Below are 22,130 nucleotides of genomic sequence, written 5' to 3'. Positions count from 1 at the left end.
TTTGAAACACCTGCATAGTTCAACCTTTTACCTAAAATGGTCAAATATAAGTTGCAGGTCAATATCCTACAGTAAGTCATACACAGGGTATGTGGAAGTTTTAAGACAATCCTCTAAAAGGCCATAGACTACCTCAAAACAAACAGTAATAATACAATTTCAATTTGACTCAAATTATAATGCTTCTTCCTTAAAATCTGAAATAGACAGTGCTTGTGTATCCTAAATGTATAAATAGTGGGCTGTTAGTGCTTGTGAAGCATCCAAGGGGCACAAACACAACATTAGTAATTACAGCAGCTTCCATTAGGATCAGACATTGTAGAGGATCAGTCCTGCCCTAAGTCTTGTAACATATACTGACCTGAGCCAGGATAGCCGCCTTCTGTCCAGCTGTCACCCGGATGGCCTGCTGGCTAACAGTTGCTGGAGATGATGCTGCATGACCAGCTGAACTTGAACCTCCCTGCTTCCCTGAACCCTGTGCTGGCTGGCCAACCAGAAACGTGCCCTGTGGACGAGCAGGGTTAGGGATAGGGTAGAAATCCAACAACATATTGCTTTGACTATATTCATAGTCAATACAACTGTCATGGTCTAAATTCAGCATTAACAAATAGGAAAAAAGCTTAAAAAATCTTAAAAGCTAAGATTACCATGTAACCCATATTATGCTGTGAAGTACATTAGGGTACACGTTCATAATGTGACGGGTATGACGATTCTTAGCATGTAAAATGCATCTTTTCCATCAACTGCTTCAGCTTTTATATATACTTACAGCTTACAAAACATTCACTTCACCTCCTTTGAAATCAATGCGTCACCCTTTTAGCTCTTAACTGGTGTGTGTGTGTGTGTGTGTGTGCATGCTCTTAAGCCGTGTAAAGAGATATACACAATATATTTAAGAACATTTGTAGATATTACACTTAGAAAACACTCCTAACATTGAAGATTGATCACTATTAGGAAACACAGCCATATTCCTTACTTTAAATGTAGGTGGAACCCCCTGCAGACAACTTTATCATATGCTGTTGGCAAAATGCACAGACAGCACTGTTCTAAAGCTGACTGCAGGATCAATGCTGCTATAATGAATGTGTCTAATTAAGAACACACCGGCCTCAATCTCTCTACTAGAGTACAAAAATCTAATATATACCAAGGAGAAGAAACCCCATTTGCAGACTGTGCATGCAAGTCCTCTTGTGCCAGCAGGGAATAAAATCTAAAATCATTTTTTTTGTAACTGTGGTAATGAATATTAAATGTATAATGTGCAATGCACCTTCAGTTTCCTACAGACGTTGATGAAGCATGTCCAAACTCTGATGGCTGAAAACATGCCAGCAAATAAATACTAATGCTCTAATAAACAAAAATGAGAATCCACACAAACACATCAAAGTGAAGATTTTTGTATTAGAGTATGTATGACTTTAGGTTTGGATTATAGCGTAAATGCAACGTTACCCACCTGTGGGGTCTGTTTAAGGATATAGGACGTGTAGGAGAGGTTGGAAGGCAGACTGCTGGAAGAGGAAGAAGAGGAGGAGGAGGTCTGAGAGCCCCCAGCGCCTGCCGATGAGCTGCTCTGGGACTGCTGACCTACATTACAGACAGCCACATACACATCAGTCTCAAATCTGATAAACAATCCTGTTCTTCTTTATCCCAAATTACAGCTCATCTTCTTTTCATTAATGTGTGTAATTTCAAATAGGTAAAAGCATATTGTACTTAGACAAATGATTTTGAAGCAGAGCTATACAGAGTAATGTTGGTTTACTGCTGTGAAATTTGTATTTTAGATTAAATATGGGATGCTGCTTAATCTCTTTAATCTCATTGCAAATTGACAGGAAGTGTGCTGTCTGAGGGATTCTAGCTCACAGTACATATTAAATAAACAGCAGAAAGAAATAGATGACTATGACTGACTCACTGTCCAGAAGGTAGTGTAGCAGCCAAAATGTGCCACCAGCATGCCTCAAATTGTAGAGTTACTTCAAAAGTGGGTTTCTTATGTTTGCCAAACTTTACGATGAGCCGAGAGCAATAACATTTTTAATACAGCTGTCTACAACTTGAGGCATGGAGGAAAAAGTCAGGGCATAAGTCATTTGGTTGGGACACTAACCCTGGATACTGAGTCACCTACACACTCATGTATTAGTTTCAGTTAGTCACAAACAATTCCCAAAGCTACCAATTCAAAAAAAAACGTCCATGTAAGAGACACACAAGGAGGATAATATATGCCATTACATGCCTGCTAAGAAGTAATGTGCTATGAGGCTTTCTGCACACACTTGGACATTAAATTATCATATAGGCCCAAATTAAAGACAGTATTGTTTTTGTTGATATTGTGTCAGTGTGTCTGCTAGAGTACATGAGCCCCAAAAGTGTCCAGGAAGTTCAACTTAACCCCAAGGAGTAATCTGCTGGCTCATATTCACAGTGTCAAGAAAGTGTTAGAAAGTCCAACAAGACATTCTTAAAAGGTCCAATATGTAATATATTTACTGTAATAAATGTGTCATCAGATATTAAGGAAACATGCTAAGTTAAAATACTATCTTTTCTGACAACAATGCTAATGCCAGTATTTTCTCCTTTTGAAATTTCCATTCCGTGACGGAATTTCTGTTTGTGTTTTGGCCTGTGTGTTGTTATCAACTGCACAGTTTGTCAGCCAGGCCGGGTTGCCAGATATACCTGTAGAAACGTAAACCAGCGCGCTACAGCTGTAACGTTAGTACAGCCATGAAAGCAGCAAACAAACGAACAGGATCAACGGAGATAGATTCTAACCGACCAAAAAAAACAGCATGTTTCTAACAGTTGCGTGACCAGTTGCGTTTAATCCAGGGTCTGACTTTTAATTTTTTTTTTTTAAACTGAAGGCATTTAATGGTCAAACTATTATTAATAAATATTCGAATATTAATATTAATATACAAACGAACTTCGAATATGATTTTTGGGCAAAAGTCAAAGCCCTAGTGGACGTGCATGTGTTGTGTGGCTTCTTGCTATGGTGCGTGTTTTTTTGTGGCTCTTTATGCTGAACTGGTTGGCCACCCCTGGTGTAGCCTGTTCGGTGGCCGTTTTCAGTGTGTAGCTTTAGTGATTTTGCTAAAAAAAATTTGTTGGTTGGAAAAGGAAAAAAACAAAAAGCTAGAAAAAACAAGGTAGTGGTAATTTTAGCGGTTCCTATCGTACTAATTCTAAGCCAAGGATGTGTGTCTGTCTGGCGTGTGGAGAGGACGGCCAGGTTGTGGGATTTTAAGCAGTTTCTACGTTAACGGGCTTTTATGACTGTCAATATAGCCAGCATCTAACGCTAGCTACTCCGCTGTGCTGTGGAGTAACGTCTGGCTATGTGAGACAAGCATCTAGCAACATTGTTGTGGATGCTGTGGTCTCAGACTGGCAACCAACATGAACTTCGAGTCTGGGGAGGAGGGGGTGGGGGAGACGACTCTCTCCAGCATTTTGAATGTATACTGCAGTAACTATTTTAAACACTAGCTGTCAGTATTACATATTGCACCTTTAAGACTGCTAACAGAAACTCTTTCCCTGGGCTTAAAACCCAAAACTTCCAAGAGCTTGACAGGAGTATTTCAAGTATGTAACTAAAAAAAAAAAACATATAAAGAAGGTAGGCGGGCATGGCTAAATAACAATCAACCGGCATGGAGGATGTCTTACTTGCACTGGAGGCTCGGAGGATAGCTCCCTGTGGGATGAGAAGCAGCTTGCCCTTCCCTGAGGGGTTCTTACTGTTGGTGGTCAGGTAGAGCTTAGTACCTGGAGGCAAATTGGCCAGATTGGCCAGGTTGTTGGCTGGCAGCTGAAGAGTAGCCATTACTAAGGACATATGCAGAAAGAAACAAATTAATTATTTACCCACCTCTGAAATTGTACTGCAAATTTATAACAATATATAATAACAATAAGATTACATTTCCCTCAGCTAAACCTAAATAAGTGTGTGCAAATCCCATTACATTTTTTGTGGAATTCTAAATTGTTATTATAATATATAATAAGAATTGTACAATTACATGTGCACATGCATGTGTGTGTGTATGTGTGAGAGAGTGAGTGTGTGAGCGTGAACTCTAACCTCCACTCTTGCCACTTGAACCACCAGCCGCCTTGGCAGCAGCCTGCTGACCAGGGATGCCAGTGGCTCCACTGACGATGGCTTTAGCGACTCCCTGAGCCAAAACCTGCTTCCCCCCCATCACCTTGGAGACAGATGGGTTGCCCTTGGAGACCAGAATCTGTCCACTGCTGATAGCTACCTGTTTGACTGCAGACTGAAGCGTTGAGCTCATAGGGATGCCTAACATCTACAAACAAGAGAAGTGCCAAATAAAGTTTTTCAACAAGTGTAGCTTTGTGTAACACATGTAAATGACTAACGTGCTTCTGTGTAAGGTTGTGTGGGTGTATGCAAGAGAGACTGACCTTGCTAGTTGTGGCCCCTGTGGCCCCTCCTGCCTGTTTCTGAGCCGACATGGAGATCACGTGACCACCCTTCACTGCGACAAACTGGTGTGCTGCTGTAGCGGCAGGTTGCTGCTGGCTGGTTACTGTGGAAACCATCTGCTGCTGCTGTGTTGAAACTTCCCCTGGCTCCTGCTTGATAATAACCTGCACAAGAGGTAAGTGCACATGGAGAGAAGGATTGTAACAGGTAGGCAACTCGGCCATGAAAGCACAACAGGTTGTAGATATTGTAGCATCATTGGTGTACATTTTACTCTCTAATGAAAAAAACCCAACATAATTTAGTGATTAATGATACATTTTGACTGTAAAATTGAGATCTCCTTTCCCCGCCGGCCCACACAACAGGCTACAGATTGCCGTGCAGTGAGGAAAGAGATTTGTTGCCTAAAAAAACCCTAGCATTAGGATTTATTCATCAACATGTTTTCATATTCCCCATCTGCCCTGGCCTTTACCACAGCAGGTGCCAGCAGCCTACAACAGAGACAACTGTAGAATCTGAGCCAATGAGAGTGCCACTGTGGTAAAACAGAAATTGTAAGTGAAACCGTATTTCATTCTCTGTGGATGGTGAAGGGATGGTGAACATGTGGGAGTAGGAGGATTTTACAGCGGGGTATTGACACTGAGTGAAACAGAACCATGCAATTCTCTCTGCAAAGCTCCCCGCACCCCCTCCTATCTTTAGAGTGATGTCCCATTTAAATACCTTGCCAAGGCACTCGTATTTGCTGAAGATAGCACCCAGGCCTGCTATTAATACCAACCTGCTTTGTTAAAGATACAGATACTACAGGGATAGACATTTCACATGGATGGGAACAGATCGGTGAAAAGGAGATCTTTAGGCTCATCACAATTCACATTAAAAGGTTGACACCATTCAGATTCTACCAACTCACCTTCACCCCTGAGGAGAGGAAAGTGCCAGTGTGAACTTTGGGGGCTGGAGAGCGTGCACCTTGAGCAACAGACTGTTTGGCTGAGGGACTTCCTGTGAAGAAGTTTACACAGAAGCACACACAATAAGTCATGGAGGAGATGACTCTGCTGGTTCACTGCAATTCCTGCCATTCTTTCCACAGACATCAAGGTAACTGTGGTGCCAGGAGACAGTTCCCTGTCAGAGTTACTCAGTGTGGGTGTTGAAGCTGAGCACTGCTAAAGTTTGGTCCCTTACCTTCTGCATTGAAATTTGTTTTATGCCTGGATTGGTGAATCAGCCACAACACCCACATAACCCAGCTTGATAAAACATCACTTACTGGCACTGCAGCCCTGCTGCCAGATCTGGTTGAACTGTGCATTTGTAGAGAAGAGTGAAGAAGAGTGGGAGTGGCTGAGTGGGTGAGAGAGAGTGAGCAATCTAGGGGAAAGAGCTCCTAAGTGCAATATGAACTGACGCTGATGCGAGGAAGTGAATGCAATAGCCTTGGTGATGTAAGATGACTCTGCTCCATGATGGAGTGATAGATAAAGTGCACAATTGCTTCATCTGACAGTGCACTCATCTTTGCAAATAAAAGCACACCTTGTTCATGGGGAAACACACACAACACACATACAAAACTTGATGTGAACATGGGGTCTCAACCTCCTAATCTGGCCATGAAACAGCAGCTCAGTCACCATGGTAACCTCTCATCCAGCAACCATCCCGCTGGCTCACCACACGTCATACTTTAGGAGTGCAAAACGGGAACAAAAGAGACACAGGAACATAAAGAGACATGGGGGAAAAAAAATCAGGAGAGCTTGATAAGAAAGGACAAGGTGAAGGGCAGTGAGGACGAGCAAGGAGAAAGTACCAAAATAAAGAAAGATAAATAGAGAAAGAGTCAGAGAGAGTCTAGAGGGTATTGTTCATCTTTTCTTCTGCTACAGAGCACATTCCTCACAGTGATTTTTATATTCTATGTGGGCGGCTCAGACAACATTTCTCGATTTTTGCTGCAGGTCCACTTCCGATTTCAAGCAGCACTTTGACACTGAGTAGGAGATGTGTACCTGTGGAGGCGGCGGATGAGGAAGCCATGCCGATCACCTGGCCGGGCTTGTCAACAATGATGTAAGGGTTGTTGAGCACCGATGAAGAGCTCTGTTTGCTGTGGACAGGGGTGGAGGTAGTGGGAGTGCGAGGCAGTGGGGAGTGGCTTGGGGTGGAAATGGGAGACCCTGTGGGGGAGAAAGTACAGAGGCTATAAGATAAATAACTAGGACATTAATAACAAATATATAAACATGTAAATTATTGTCTATTCTTTCCCTCTTGGTGGGCTTTGTGCAACTAGCCTACCAATTACTCGCTTTTACCGACATTAATTGAATTATGTTAATTATTGAATTATTTTGCCCAAATTTAAATTATTCATTTTCTGCAGGGACAATTTCTATAATTTTTGCCTGGAACAGCAAGTGTGTGCCTAGAGGCAGACACTTGTTCCTCCTGTGTTCTTGTGAGCAGTACAGCATATTCCTAACAATAGCTGCATTTTATATAATTACACCCAGTGAAGAATGAGCATCAATGCCAGGGAACAAAGTGTGCAAAATACATGAGACCAAACAATGGTGTGAATATTGGAACCCTGACAAAGGTGTTTGCTGTCAGCGTTTCCTTGTGTTTTTCATATTTTTACCTGCATAAAATCTAAAATAAAAGAAATTCAATTTAAAGGTAGGCTGTTATGTGGCATGTAAAGCTATTAAAAAATCTTTAGAAACACTTGGCCACTGGATGGAGACATTTACCTGAAACAATTTTACAGCTCATGGTGATTGGTTGGAACGATTTCCCGGGAGACTCAGCAGGGCTGGGTGGTTGTCCTTGTGGGACAATCTTACAGCTTGCTGTGATAGGCTGGAAGGCAGAGTTGCCATGGGAACCCAGAGTGATCCTGTCGCCGACTTTGGGTCGGGTTGGGGTGCGTTCACCAGCGGTGAGGCCGGAGCTATGGCCCCCTGCAGACCTCCCCATTTCTGTTTTAATGAAACCTAGATGGTAATGGGAGAGTGCGTTTCATTCATCATCAGTATTACTCCCTTTCAAATACATCTGAAGTTAGGATACTCATTCCGTGACTGAGTTTGAGATGTGCTGGTGGCTCTCTCTCCCTCTCTCTCATTTTTTGATTTGGGTTGAAAGTCTATTTACAACCATAAAAAGCAAGCAGGCTACGGCCAATCCACATAGAAAGCATTTTTAGAAGCGTTTTGGAGGTCTCACTGAACAGATGCGCTTCCATTTTATTAACTGTATTAATCCACACTGCGTCTCAGAAACCCACTGCGTTTCTTTACGCTTCAAGTCTTCTCGTGTGAAACGTAATCTGCAAAGACAGCTGTTTAAATCACACAAATATCCTGCTGTATTTGAAAGTATTACTCGTATCTACATTGATTGATCAAGGCTCCCAGTCTGTCTGTGAGTGTATGTCTGTGAGCTAGTGCCTGTTTCACGGCAGGCATATTCCCCTCACTCGCTTTGGTGCGCGCGGATATACAATGAATTAATGAATAGATACAAAACACTATACTATAAAACCATTTTTGGTTCTGTAAAGTTCTGTAACAGCCTGATAAAGGCAGGTGAGTCAGTGGTGATTGGATGAAAGAACGCTTTAAAAAAAGAGCAACAACAAAAAAGCAGCAACATTTTAAAGCTGTCTGACAGCAACCCAATACACACCAACAGGCAGGTGTCGGGAGTCAAGGAATTTTCTTGTAAACAATCAAAAGTCATGTTTAGTTTCTCACCAAATACAATTATGTGTATCCTTGAGGCCTAACAAACATGTTTAACAATGCAATAAATACATTCCTCATAAAACATTTTCTGATCTATTAAATATTCCAAATCCTACATTGTTTACATCCAAGTTTACTAGCCAGCAGTTGTCTTTTGCACTGCCTTTTTGGTGCAGTGATGTTTATTTATGTGTTACAACAACGCAGCATTAACAACACACACAAAACAGGGACCCACTTGTCAAAATATTGCTCCACAGTGTTTCTAGTGGTCAAAAACTCCAAAGGCGACCTTTAATTACTACAGTATTATTATAATTTTTCATGACTGTAAAATATGTTTCTGGTCTTACTTTCTTAGGAACAGATATAGGAAAGACATACTGAAGGCGTAAAGTATGTGCTAGTTCACAGACTTTGCATGAATATATATTTTAGATGAATATGAATTTGGCATACTTATGCTCCTTTCTACTGGCAACTGAGTCACAGGACGCCTAGTCAACAGTTTTGGCCTATCACTGAAAGATCTAATTTTCCTTAATATAATACAGCTCCTGCATCTTCAAGAATTGCTTAATTAATGTTTTTAGCCTGTGGGAGTTTATCTGGTATGAGGAAAGCCGTATCCTGGTCAGTCTGGTTGATCCTGATATAGCTAGTTTAAATGCAATAATTGTTTCCTGATCATTTTGTCCCGTCCCTTTAATTGTGCAGTATTTCAGGTTTAACTTCACATAATGAGTCATTGATAGAAACATATTTACTTAATGACATGAAAGTCACGTGTAAATTGACACAATGCTGATGGAAATAAGGGAATGGCTCAGGAAGAATAAAAATGAAGCAGGATACGGCAAACCAAACATTTAGAAAGAAATAGACTGTTAAATGTGACGGTAAGGTATCAAGATAAAGATCTTGGAAGGAATGTGAGTTAACGATGTAAAGGAACTCAAGGATTACATCATTTGTGTCATCTGTCAGTATGACTGTATAATACTGTGCTTCAGATAACAGATCAGGACAGCCTACGCAGGAATAGTTCCATTGGGTTTTGAATGACAGCCATATCGCTGGTAGTAAACAAAGAGATAGTGGCATTCGCAGGAACTCAAACTTCCATGGAACAGCTGGTGTGTGTGTGCATGCGTGCGGGTACCTTTGTCTACACTGGGATCATGCGAGATGGGAGAACTGGAGTGTCCATAACTCTGGGCCAGGGAGGTGGCCAATGTGGGGCTGGCTGCTTTGTGAGTCACCTTGGAGGAAGAGGGCTGAGGAATGTAGTCCTCCCCAAGAGAGTTCCTATAGAGCTCCACATCAACCACCTGGAAATAATATAGCTCACTATCAGAGTAAAGTTCTGAGAAAAAAATAAAAGTCACTGCAGGAAACATGGTGAACATTCATCACTTACAGTTTCTGCCCCGAGGGTCTGCAGCCCAGTGTACGTTCTGTCCAGCTGTAGGAAAAGAACAGATAGCTCAAAATAAAGATTTTTATGGAGTTTAGGTTATATAGTGGAGGCAGTGAAGTGGATTATCGAGTTATAGGCATTATTCATAGTTGTCAAGTCCAATTCGTTATATTGGACTTGCTCATATGCTTGCTCATAATAATGACTAAATTAAATTACTTTAAATTCTTATGAGGTTTAATTGTCTAGTTGTAATACAGTATACCAGCAATGTAGCTACTATACCAAAGTCTTTTGTCACACGTTACATATCATATGTGATCCTACTAAGTTCAGTTCTATCTTTTCTGAATCCTATATTGTTTAAATGTATGGTAATGTATCCACACCAATTACCTAGGTCAAAGTAGGCAACTTTAAAAAGGTACACTGTGTAGGAATTTCTCCCATCTAGCGGTGAAATTGTATTTTGCATTCAAACGAATAGTGCTCTCTAGCTCCTCGCTTTTTCAAATGTGTGTTGAAACTATGGTAGCCGTTATGTACCAAGAAGCTACGACAACATGTCTTCCAATTTTCGCTTTTCCTTCTCCTGTGGCTCGGCATAAGTATGATCCTCAATTATGAACTAAAGTGCAGTGCAGGCTTTCAAATTTGCCAGGGCAGTGACAAGCTCCTCTCGCTGATCTCCTTCTCCGTTTCAGCTGGTTTCAGTCACGTGACGCTGGCTCTGAACGAAAACGCGTTGTGGATTAGCTAGACAGGTAGGCTAGTGCTTTATGTCTCTCTCAGCGATTATAGTTTTTCAAAATGGCGGTATGACACGGAAGCATCCTTGGACTTGCCCATCCAATGTAAATACAGATAAGAAATTCTTCGCCTACGAGGATAAGTTAGATCATGGGCAGAGGTCATTTTACACCAATGAGGACATATTTATGAATGAAAACATTGATTTTAGCTAATAGAATACTTAAAACACTACACAGTGTACCTTTAAGGGAATATAAATGATTATCAGTATCTAATTTGTAATGTACCAGTGGCAGTACAGAAGTCATCACAAACAAAAGGCATCATAGACACACCGTGTCGTCTATAAGAGGCTCACTTCAAACTGCATCTGGAAAAATACTGTCATCAATCAGAAGAGGAAAACAAGCCGACATGGTGTGGTCCATGATGTGGTCTGACCTTTAGCTGGTGGATGATGTCAATGCGTTTGTTGCGAGGGTCTTTGAAGTGGATCTGGATCCTCACGGGAAACTCACCCCAACCGCGACGTGTTAAATGAAAGGGAGGCTCACTGAGAACATACATATTCAAAAAGCCTTATGTAAAGCCATCAAACTACAAATCTGGAAGAAACAAATTCTATAGAGGATGCAGCATATTAAAAAAAAAAAAAAACAGCAAAGCTCCCACCTTGGTTTCTGACTCAAACAGAGTTAATAATCTCTTAAAATCAATGACTTGAAGGTCTCTCATCTTCTCTCCCTTTGAAGCTTGAGGTTTTCATCCCCACACAACAGAAACTGATCTGACTGCCTGCGTTTACAAGGGCATGTGTATGTGCATGCATATAATTTGCCTATTTAAAAATACCCTAAGGGTGATGCTTTTTTTTCTTACTTTTGTTCATCCCTTCATCTACATTCAGGCGGTTTCAAGACAACACTGGGCCTATGTGGGGTTTACTGGGAATGAAGACTTGAGTCAGTCAGAGGGAGCTTATGAGCAGCTGCTACGGCAACGTGAGTGCCTTGTCAGCTGAAACAGCCAGGAGGTTACAGCTCAGGATAAGGAGTGACTGATGAAAGAGATCATTTATTCAGAAGCTGTGGGCAAACTTAAATCCTTTGCCACTTTTAAAAAGGATAAAAACTGAAGTGACACATTTTAACCGCAGAACTCAAGGCCAAAAGTTTCTGCCTGGGTTGCACTTGCAATTTTGGGCAAGTTCTCTTCTAAGTTAGAGTGTAACGTCTCACTAGAGGCTTAATAACTACTACTTCCTTTGCAACTAAATCAGCTACTAAAATTGGCTGCACCACGACTACTTGGGGCAAGACATAACTAAGGCAAGTGGCCAATCAACGATCATGGAGTTCCATCGTCGCGGTTACCGTGCACATTAGCTTTCTGGCTGGCGTGAGCCACTTAGCATGTTTGCACATACATGCAACTAATGAAAACATGATGCTGTGTGGCAGGAAAAACAGCTGTTTTACCAGTAGTGAGTATAATTCTGGGACATTTTATGATTTATATTACCCTTGGGGCATGTGTAACTATTTAGTTGTTACTTAGAGTTACGTTGTATCTCAGTGGTGCAACCGCTTTTATTTTAGTAATGCATGAATCACAACTTAGTAATCATTTACGTTATAACTAGCCTAAGTGTGAACTTACAACAGGCTGTTTCTGTTTCTTCTAGCTGACTCCTAAACTGTGCCACACCACTCTAAACAACTCTGAGCTTTGGGCTAAGGCAAACACCTTAACACATGTTTTTTGAGTGACTACACCGTGTAGGTGTATATGTGTGTGTACAATCTGCATAATAAATGTGTTATCTTAGTTTGCTGAAGTAAATATCACAGACAAAAATATTGTTTTTTTACTTTCAGCTATGATTGTTGGGACCTTATGGATGCACAGTGTGGCTATAAAGCCTGACATCAGGCATTCTCCTTCCCTTCCCCTATCTATTTTGCAAGGGCACCGTCGCTGCATTCAGGGCTTAGCAGCGCCCAAGACGACTGTAGCTAAGTTTCCATCCACTTGTCAATCGAATTATCTGAAGTTCGGTAAAAAAACTCATGCGAATAAAGCTGGTGAAAGTGTGTTTCCATCCAACAGCTTTAACGCGAATAAAAACCTGTGCGTAATGACGTCACATGCTGTTTTGCGATTAAATTGGTATATCGAATTGATTTGAGACATTTTATGGTGTTTCCATTCATTTTTGAACTGAATCGCACAAGATTCAAGCGAACTTTTGCGAACAAAGTTTTGCTAGACAAAAGTAGTTGTTAATATTAGAAGCCAAGCTATAGCCTAAGCTCTGATGGACCTTTGGCTGAGGATATGATCCAGCTCATCAAAAAGGTGGAACTTGCCTTATATTTTCCCTCCGGCACCGCTGCGAGACAGCTCTCTTTTTTGAGCCGTGTATCGCTGTTTGAGCGCCTTCCATTTACTCCGCAGGACGTCCCACGGCTTGTCGTAAGGGGACATTCTAAAACGCTTAACGTGAAAAAGCTTAACGTGGTTTAATATCTAAACTGATAATTGATCGTTGTTTAGATACATTAAACCATGTTAAGCTTTTTCACATTAAGACTTATAAAGCCAATGAGAACCGTGGAGAGTCAACCCCCAGCCGCTCCGCTGCCCTGAATCAGAAATGCTTTATGTCAGATAACGTCCATAATAATTGGACTTTGGGTTAGATTATTTGACAGTTTTCCGTGGTTATGATGGGTAATATGAGAGAGAAATTTGGTGATGATTGGTCATTGTTTAAGTACATTAAACCACGTTAAGCTTTTTCCTCGCCATGTTAATAATATTAATACGGCCACTGATGAAGAAAATATTAACGTGAGATAACTTCTATAATCGTTGGATTTCGATTTAGTTTTTTTGACAGGCTTAAGTGTTCATGACAAGATATAACCATGATAAATCTGGTGATGATCATCGTTGTTTAGATACATTAAACCACGTTAAGCTTTTTCAAGTTAAGCGTTTAATGTCCCTGTCGTAACGGTTGGTCATTTCCTTCGCGAGCTCCTGATAAATGATGGCGTTTCTTAGATTTTTGCTATCTAAAATAGCTGTTATATTTTTCTGGTAAATTAAATTAAAAAAGTATCTCGTCTCCTCGTTTGTCCACTTACATCTGTTTTTGTTTTGCAAACAGTGGAAATAGTGGGCGGAAATGAACTGAAACTGCTTCTTCTTCGTTTTATTGCGGGTTGCAACCATAAAATTACCTAAAACTTAATCGCAATTCATTATTTATTCGGCAAATAACGTTTCCATCAGCGTTTATCGCATAAGCCGTATATCGATCAAGAGAAAATCCGATGAGACCGAACGCATTTCATTTGAGTCGATATTCATGAAATTCAGTCGGATTTTACTGTTTCCATAAGGCATTTTTCATTCGATAACACTTAATTCGGATAAAAACAGGTCGATGGAAACATAGCTTGTGATTGGTTTAAAGAAATACAAACAACCCAGAGTGTTTTTTCCCCCTATACCAGAATGTTAACTTGTGCAGCCAGACCATACTCCAGTGTTGACACAGCGCTGTGGAGATGAGAGACTAATGGGGACCAAGCTGGGGATCTGCATCATCACATATCCACAAGGGGGCACTGTTTATTTAAAGGATTTTATAACTACTGAGTCTAAGTTACACAATGTGAACATCCATCAGCAAACTGTTTCTGCACTTAGAGGCTGATCTGGAAGTTATTTTCATTAAACATCAGCTGATGATGAAGACAGTCCCTTACTTAACCCAGTTGTTATCCAAAATTGTTTTCTTACTTCCTACAGTTTGGCAAGTGGTGTGTCGAAAGAGGTGGGGCAAACTACTAACCTAGAAAAATAATATAAGGTTAAAAGTAAACATTATGTCTATGAGCAAATCCGTATCTTTCTGACTTCTATTGTTGCCCGAGGTAACCATCTAAAACAGCACCCAAGTGCTAATTTGTAGAACAAGAGAGGAGCCTCGCCTATATCAGAAAATGTGTGCAAGACTGAAGAATGCTTACACACACTTTGTCTGTCCCAAATATGCAGAAAAAAAGAAACACACAAACCTGACTTCCACTAGGTCATTGGGTTTGTAGCTGGGATGCAAGAAGAACCAGACTTTCTTTACAAAGTGGTCGATGCTGGGTTCCCTCCTGGAGCCCCTGACGTACACCATCCACTTATGGGTAGACTGGTCATTTTCTTCCCGCTTATCTGGGGGAATGTACCTGAGGGTGAGAGACAAAGAGAAAATACAAACCGAGGGAATAAAGAATTAGAGCCATTAAACCTAATGGATGATGTAAGTTAAGAGGAAAGAACAGAAGATTTAAAAGGGGAAGACAGGCTGCATGGGTCACAAGCAAATGTTCAATTTAAAACAGCTTTACAACTAACCTGTCAGGGAATGAAATAGGGAAATAGTTGACAGTCTAGGTCAACTTAAACTCATCTAATCTAATTAATCTTTTATTAACTACCTATGGGCGTGGGGTTTCCTTTTTTTTTTTTTTTTTTATATTATTTTTTGCAAAATAAAAAAAAATTTTATTTTAAAACCATCTGAGACATGTTTTGTGCTTCAGATAAATAAGTCTGTCAATCACGCTTCCTAGAATGAACATGTCCTTCGTGTTACACTGAACCAAGTGGTGTCGAGGAACTGTCAGTTATCTGGATCAACTCAGGCCCAGAGAAAATAAATGAAGTAAAAGGGTGTTTTTCTTGATGCAACTCAAGACTCGGCTTGTAGCAAAACCAAATTCTGGCTCAGCTCTTCAGTCATGCAAAAACAAGACATATTCAACAGAGAGGCTTTATAAACACAGTGGGAGACTTTTAAGGGAGAGAGCTCAATCCAAACAGCAGTAACGTTTGCATTAAACCTTTCACATATAAACACATCTGTGAGTTTTTCCTTGTAGTTCCTTGCAGTGGTTACCTTCATCCAAAAAGAAAAATCTACCACCATTCTGAGTTTAAATTATTTTCTGTGCCATGGGTGTAATTTTAATGATTTTTGATGATTCAAACCATTTAGCTGTGATGTTGAAATAAATGTGGCTGTGTAGACTCAGACACAGGATGTGAGTTGCATCTCCTATTTACAACAATACCTTTCGGAGGTTGTCTAAGAGATTATAAACTTTCATGTAATGGTTTTCAAACATTCTTACTTGTGATCTATCAAAATAAAGGAATGTCTATTTGTGATTTGAATCATATTACATAGCAGTTCATATGAAAAGAAGCACAAATTTAAGGAGAAGAAAAATAGATGAAATAGAAATGTGATGTCATATAAACAGACTCATGACTTCCTGAGAGGCTCCTAACCTCTAAATTGGAAAGACCTGCAATACAACATACTAAGTCAGAAACATGACTATGGGAGTAAAACTGTGGCCTAGTTTGGTAACGCACCTGGACACGTTCCCCACTACGATTGTCTTTTTTGCATAGAGTCTAGAGGCTTCATTTCCGGTAGTGTGGTAGGTCACCCTCTGCTCTGCTCCTAAGGACAATGGCACGCCAAATGTGTCCTATGACAAATAGTGGAGAACATTACAGGCATTAGTGCTTGAAAGATAAAAAAAAAAAAAAGAAATGCAAGATTATTGCTGTTACCACTTTGCATTGATTAAATAACTAATAACCCTGTCATCTTTGTCAGTTGAACTCACCTTGCCTGTATTGCGCCCTGGTCTGCGCTCCTGCCTGCTGCTGTCCTCTCTCCATGCTCCCTCCCCATCCCTCTCAGCTCCCTCTCCTTGTTGTGAGAGGGATTCAGACTCTGAGTGGGCCAAAGAAAGAGTCTCAGAGCCCTGGTTGAGAGGGGAAGAGGACCGGGATGGGGACTCCAGAAACCGGCGGATGGCTGGATGGTTCAGCACGGCAGGGTCACTCTTAGAAGAATGCTAGGACACAGAGGAAATGGTGGTTGCTGCTACTGTACTATACCACTGCATACCTCTCAAGTCTCACGCATTGGGCGTGAGACACACGCATTTCAACCCGTTCACACGCCACACCTTGTATTTCTCACGCAGAGAAATTACCAGGATAACGCCCACCAAGTTGCGCCGCTATTTTTTAAACGGTGGAACAGGTAGAGGAATCAAGTGAGTTCCCCATAGAGTTCAGAAGGCCCTGCCACGCACCAGCTGAGTGAGTGTGGATTTCAAGTTGCGACTTTCGTCGCTGTTTGTGACTTTGCCTAAGATTGAGTGACAAGTGTTACTCGCCCTGTTGTTTATCTGGTTGCCATGACTTCGCGAGTGATGACGTCCTGTCACTGTTCCAGTTGAGGGGAGAGAGAGCGGATGACAGTTCGCTTGAGTTCAGTAGAGCAATTATAAGTAATAAGTAATTATGACTTTATATACTACACGTACATAGCGGAAACCCTGTTGTTGTTTTTTTATTGACAAAAAAGCACTAACATACAAAACTCTCGTTGGGGAAAAGATATACATGCTTATATACAACACAAATGTTGTCAAGGTACAAGAAAGGATTACCTGAGAAAAAGAAACAACAAAGAATAAAACAAAAAGGGGGAGCTGCTTAAAATACACAAATCAAAAGCAAAAAGGCTAGAGAAAGTAAAATTAACATTTAGAGCGGTACACAAGGAGAGACTACTGTCACTACACATTTTCCTTGCAATCTTAGTAGATTTGATCTTTTTCAGTGAGGAAAAAAACTATTTAAAGTAATTTATAAACCAAACAAAGGAAGGTGAAACCCTGTTGTGTGTCTGCCCTATTTTTGATACTGTGGCGGCAGAAATCAACATAGAGGAAACACTGGGTAGCTTTTTTCTATTATTATTATTATTATTATTATTATTATTATAGCTACATGTTGAATCTGCTGCAGGGCTACTCTGACAGTTTTATATTTTTATAAAGATACCCATTTTATAATAGGCCTACCCATAATACTTTTATAACAATACCCATAATAATTTAGAATATTTTTAGTTTTTTCTTTCCTTTTATTTTTATTGCACAACCTCCCAGCCCCCATTGTGAAAACCTTTGGCCTAGGCTATTTCATTATATTTTATCTAGACAATGCATAGTATTGATTATTGCTCTCTCTCGCGCGCGCGCACACACACACACACACACACACACACACACACACACACACACACACACACACACACACACAAAGAAATGCTGAATTAAATAAAAAATTAAAATTATTTGTACGACTTTATGTGTCATTTATCAGATCAGACCCCGGTCCCCACCCAAACCCCTGCCGACAAAATCTCACTCTGAACTCTCTTCAAAACTTGAGAGCCCTGCCACTGCCTTAGAGCAGCTGACAGCTGTCGGAGTATGAATATATGGGAACTTACCTCTGGGTGCTTTGTTATTCCAGCGTTGGCATAGTAATTGGCCACTATGCATGCCCTTAGCTTGTCCATCATCCTCCTGGCTTCATTGAGTCGCTGCAAAATAATGGAAAAACACTTAACCAGAATGCCCTGCTTTATAAACATACAAAACAATCATGGAAGTTACTTTCTGTATCAAACCAGTTTTTCCTCCATTACTGATATTGAACAAGAAAAATATAGACTAATGAAATATAGAAAAAAACACTTTTCTAGTATCATCCAAATACCTGACTTATCACATCTATTTCATGCTCTTTGTTCTTCATCTCCAAAGAAAACTGCTCTCTGATGATGGCTTCAATCTTCTGTACTGCTGCTTCTCGGGCTGACAAGACAGGAGGAATACATATTAAAGACCCGGGATTACCCAAGTAACGTTCCAGTTACATGTTAGCTGTCTGTCACCACATGTAAAGCAGTTGTAATGTTACTGTCTCGGAGTTCAAATCATGAACTTACCATTATGTTCAGCCGCTTTGTTTCTCTTACTATTCTGGATCAGCGAAATGTCATCATAGTCTGGATCGTTGCCTTCTATTTTCCTTTTAATTCCTGACATGGCTGCCTGCAAGGAAGAATATATTAGAGAAGAAGCACATCAAAACAGCTAACGTTAGCTATTCACATCTATGCTCTCATGGCCAGTTGTGATGGTAGCATGGAATTAGCCTGCTAGCAGAGAAGCTAACGTCCACAGATAACTTTAGCATTGACAAGCTAGCTAGCTAGTAATGCTCATGTAGGCTCATAGCAGACCGTCCACACCTACCACTGTTTCAAACTGCTGGCCCATTATTTGACACCACCAAAGCCTTCAACGAATCTTATTTTAAACAAAAAAATATTAAACGTTACGCCACCACACTGTATCTTACGAACATTGTGTTAATATCCGTGCCTGTAGTTCGTGTAGCCCGGCAGCACAGTAACGTTAGCCAACAGCTATCCTTGTTTGCTAATTTAGCTAACGTTAGAATACATTTGTAGATACCGATTAAATCCATTTAACATGCAAACTTACTGGAGTGCCCTGTGCGGTGGAGCAACGTTTCTTTGTGAGGCGTGTGTTTTAATTCAGTGAGAGCATATCCTTTGCGTTATGCTACATTCATTTTACACACTTGTGTTAAGAAATTGCTAAATCTCGAGGTGGACAAGTAAGCTAAAGTAGTGGATGGTTAGCCTCGCACTTCACCAAAACAGCCACAAGGGACCCCTATTCTACAAAACAGATGATGCTACTCAGGGACACTGAATAATATGCATTATCATCTTTCAGTTGTTTTGTTCACTGGAGAAAAGATGTGTGATTATTAGCTAGCTAGCTACATTATCAAAAACATAACGTTTTTACAAGCATTTGGTTCTGCTCAGGAAGGTCATTGATTAACAAGAAGTAGGCCTAGCCATACACTAACACTATATTACTTCTCTATTATCCGTTTTTATGATAGATTCAATGAAAATCCTGAGCGCCATCACATGAGTATGGCAGAATTATGACAACAAACAGGCATTGATTTTTTTAGGACAGCATAGCACATATACATGCTTTTAAGCCAGGATAATAGCTATGGCTATTATGGACCTATAATTGTTACTGCTATTAATCAACATGTTAAAGGTTGACAGCACTGTCAGAGCATGCCATGAACTAGCTATTTCATGGCAATCTAGAAAACAATGTAATGGGAAAATTACATTTAAGCATAATTCCTTATATTTTTGTGTTTTATTTGTACTTTAATTCTCACACAAATGCTGAAAGAGTTTATCTCATTTCCAACATGCAGATTTTGATTCTAACTTTGTGAGACCACCAGTCTGGAACATTATGTGAGCACTGTTTGCCTGAACTGACAAAGGTACAAGGTCACCCTAAAACTATCTCTAGTTTTCCCATGCCAGTTAAGATGTAACTGGGGGGTGAAAGCTGTACAGGGAGGAGGAGGTGAGATGACTCTGAGATGTCTCTTGTATTTCTTGATTGTCTTCATGTGTATCCGATTGCATGTAAAAATTGTAGCGTCATACTAAGCCAAGTGCGTGTGTGCTGTCACTCTGAAGATGCATATAAGCCTAGTGTTCTTGTTCACTCATTTGAGAAACTGACTCCACACTGGGCTGCAGCCTTTTGTGAAATCATGTTGCTCCTATTTGCAAATATATCTTTAATAAAATACAAAAAACAAACTTGGTTTTAGTCTCAGTCTGTCTTATTTGTTTCAATTTACTAAACTCTGAAACCTTTACCCCTGCTGCAAAGGAAACTTCCATTACAACAACATGTGTATGGCGTTATATATAGACAAGAAGGGGAAGTTTCTGATGAGCACATTTGAGATGATCAGGAATGGGATCAATTCCACATTTAACATCATCTAGCTCCCTATCCTTGCCTCAGGCCTCACTATCGTTGCCTCAGTGAAGTCCACATAGTGAACTCTTTGTTATGCACACAGCTAAGAGTTTCATCTGAGCCACACAAAAACATCAACATTTAGATGGTAAAAAATAAAAAAGGGTTTTATAGTTATTCATTATTCTGACACACTTCCAAAAGTATTTCTATTACCTTTCAATTCCATAGCACGGAATCAACCTTTATTGTACTCAAATGAGCACATCTGTTGTTTTGTTTATCAGCTTTTTAAAGCTCCAACAAGGGCCCATGCATTACTTTCTGACCTTTTCCAATTAACCTCTATCTGTTTCAAAAATAAATTAATTAAAAAGCCCTCTTTTGCAGCTGTGTGGAGTTTTGAAGAAGAAGAAGAAGAAGAAGAAGAAGAAGAAGAAGACATACTTTATTAATCCCCCAAAGGGAAATTACATTTTAAACCTTGCTGTTACACTCATTACACACAGGCCTTAAATACACACACATGCCCAGGACCTATATGCACTAATTTGAAAGAGATGTCAGAGTGAGGGGGCTGCCCATGGACCGGCACCCTGAGTAGTTGGGGGATCAGTCCACCTTTCGCTACATTTATAAAAAAAATAAGGCCAATTTGCCAAGAGACACTTTACATGCACCACATAGTTTCCTTGTCTGTTGTACGTCAATGTGCATCACTATAAATGAAAGCATTAGAAAGTTGTATTATACTCAAAAGTAGGCCAGTTTGTTTAGTTAAAGCTATCCTTTTTAATAAAGCGCAGAACAATTAAGCCTTTCACTGTACCCCACTTATCAATTCATGAATGTTTGTGGCCTGCACCAGAATGAGTGTTGGCGTGAGATGACAGTATGCTGACAATGCTAACTGTCTGACACAAACTCACATATACAGTGTTTTCCTGTCTGTGTGAATAGTGTGTTATTGATGCTATATATTTAGTGATGCACACTACATTTTTTCATCATTGTTTAGTGTGTATGCAGAGACATTGTGCCCATAAGAATCTGGGAGAAGATTGTTTGTGGTTTTCATTTAACCAAACCATAAAATGGAGTATATAAATTACCACATAAGACAAAGCCTTATGAATGTTAATTGCAGTACGAGTTGCTCAACCATAGCTTGAAACAGTGTTATGTGCTGTTTTCTTGTTCAACACAATGGCTCATTATAACGTCACCAACATGATTGATTCATCCCTTGATGAAATAAAAGATTAATCGGCCATATGGAGCATATTTCAGAAAGTTTGATAAGACTTCATATTGTATTTGTTGTTGTTGGTTGTTAACTAAAAATCTGTGATGTCTTCATATTAATCTGTGGTGTAGTTTCTGGTGCTGTGGGTTCAATTATTTAATTTCATCACTTCTTTTCTATCTTCCATATTTTTATGGTGTGAAGAACTCAATTTGCTGATACTAATTTAAATGAGCATGGCCAGTTATGTTTAGGTCAGCTTCATCTATCACATCCAGTAGAACAGCTGATTTTCATCTCAATCTTCTGGTTCTTTCATATTAAGTCAAAACTCAAAGCTTAGTTTAAAAATAATTTATAATAAGGGCATCTCTCTTAATATCAAAAGCTGGCACGAAGATGATCCACGCCACATTTTTTACATCATAAATTGACCATGCAGTGAAATACAGAAGTCAAATAAAGTAATATATCTAGAAATATACTGTACATAACTTAATTTAACTTAATTAAAATTTCATTTGCAATTTAAAAAACTGTCTTGCCTCTAAACTCGGATAACCTAATACATTATATAATATTTTCATTCCATTCTTAAACCATTTTTTACGGATGACACAGGCCACAAGTG

General features: G+C 40.0%; 1 protein-coding gene across 4 annotated transcripts in view; it reads right to left on the bottom strand.

The window, feature by feature from the left end:
* Window positions 1-19,097, bottom strand: part of yeats2 (YEATS domain containing 2) — a 28,335-nt gene extending 9,238 nt beyond the window's left edge. For 3 of the 4 annotated variants that reach the window (XM_039815718.1, XM_039815721.1, XM_039815722.1), the window contains exons 1-18: window positions 18,916-19,097; window positions 18,354-18,459; window positions 18,122-18,219; window positions 17,853-17,945; window positions 16,165-16,398; window positions 15,905-16,023; window positions 14,548-14,709; window positions 10,898-11,009; window positions 9,704-9,748; window positions 9,446-9,614; window positions 7,288-7,530; window positions 6,544-6,711; window positions 5,439-5,530; window positions 4,492-4,677; window positions 4,145-4,373; window positions 3,727-3,885; window positions 1,484-1,614; window positions 365-511 (exon numbers count right to left, since the gene is read on the bottom strand). In XM_039815718.1, the coding sequence (XP_039671652.1) occupies window positions 365-511; window positions 1,484-1,614; window positions 3,727-3,885; window positions 4,145-4,373; window positions 4,492-4,677; window positions 5,439-5,530; window positions 6,544-6,711; window positions 7,288-7,530; window positions 9,446-9,614; window positions 9,704-9,748; window positions 10,898-11,009; window positions 14,548-14,709; window positions 15,905-16,023; window positions 16,165-16,398; window positions 17,853-17,945; window positions 18,122-18,219; window positions 18,354-18,453 (2,487 nt within the window). In that variant the 5' untranslated portion in view covers window positions 18,454-18,459; window positions 18,916-19,097. Of the gene's footprint in view, window positions 1-364; window positions 512-1,483; window positions 1,615-3,726; window positions 3,886-4,144; window positions 4,374-4,491; window positions 4,678-5,438; window positions 5,531-6,543; window positions 6,712-7,287; window positions 7,531-9,445; window positions 9,615-9,703; window positions 9,749-10,897; window positions 11,010-14,547; window positions 14,710-15,904; window positions 16,024-16,164; window positions 16,399-17,852; window positions 17,946-18,121; window positions 18,220-18,353; window positions 18,460-18,773; window positions 18,834-18,915 lie in introns of those variants that run through there. The other variant, XM_039815720.1, reaches the window with a different exon arrangement.
* Between the last annotated feature and the right edge of the window lie 3,033 nt (window positions 19,098-22,130).

Source organism: Perca fluviatilis, chromosome 11, assembly GCF_010015445.1.
Source record: "Perca fluviatilis chromosome 11, GENO_Pfluv_1.0, whole genome shotgun sequence".
Classification (NCBI taxonomy): Eukaryota; Metazoa; Chordata; class Actinopteri; order Perciformes; family Percidae; genus Perca; species Perca fluviatilis.
Note: the sequence above shows the minus strand (reverse complement) of the source record. Positions and strands in the feature narration are given on the sequence as shown.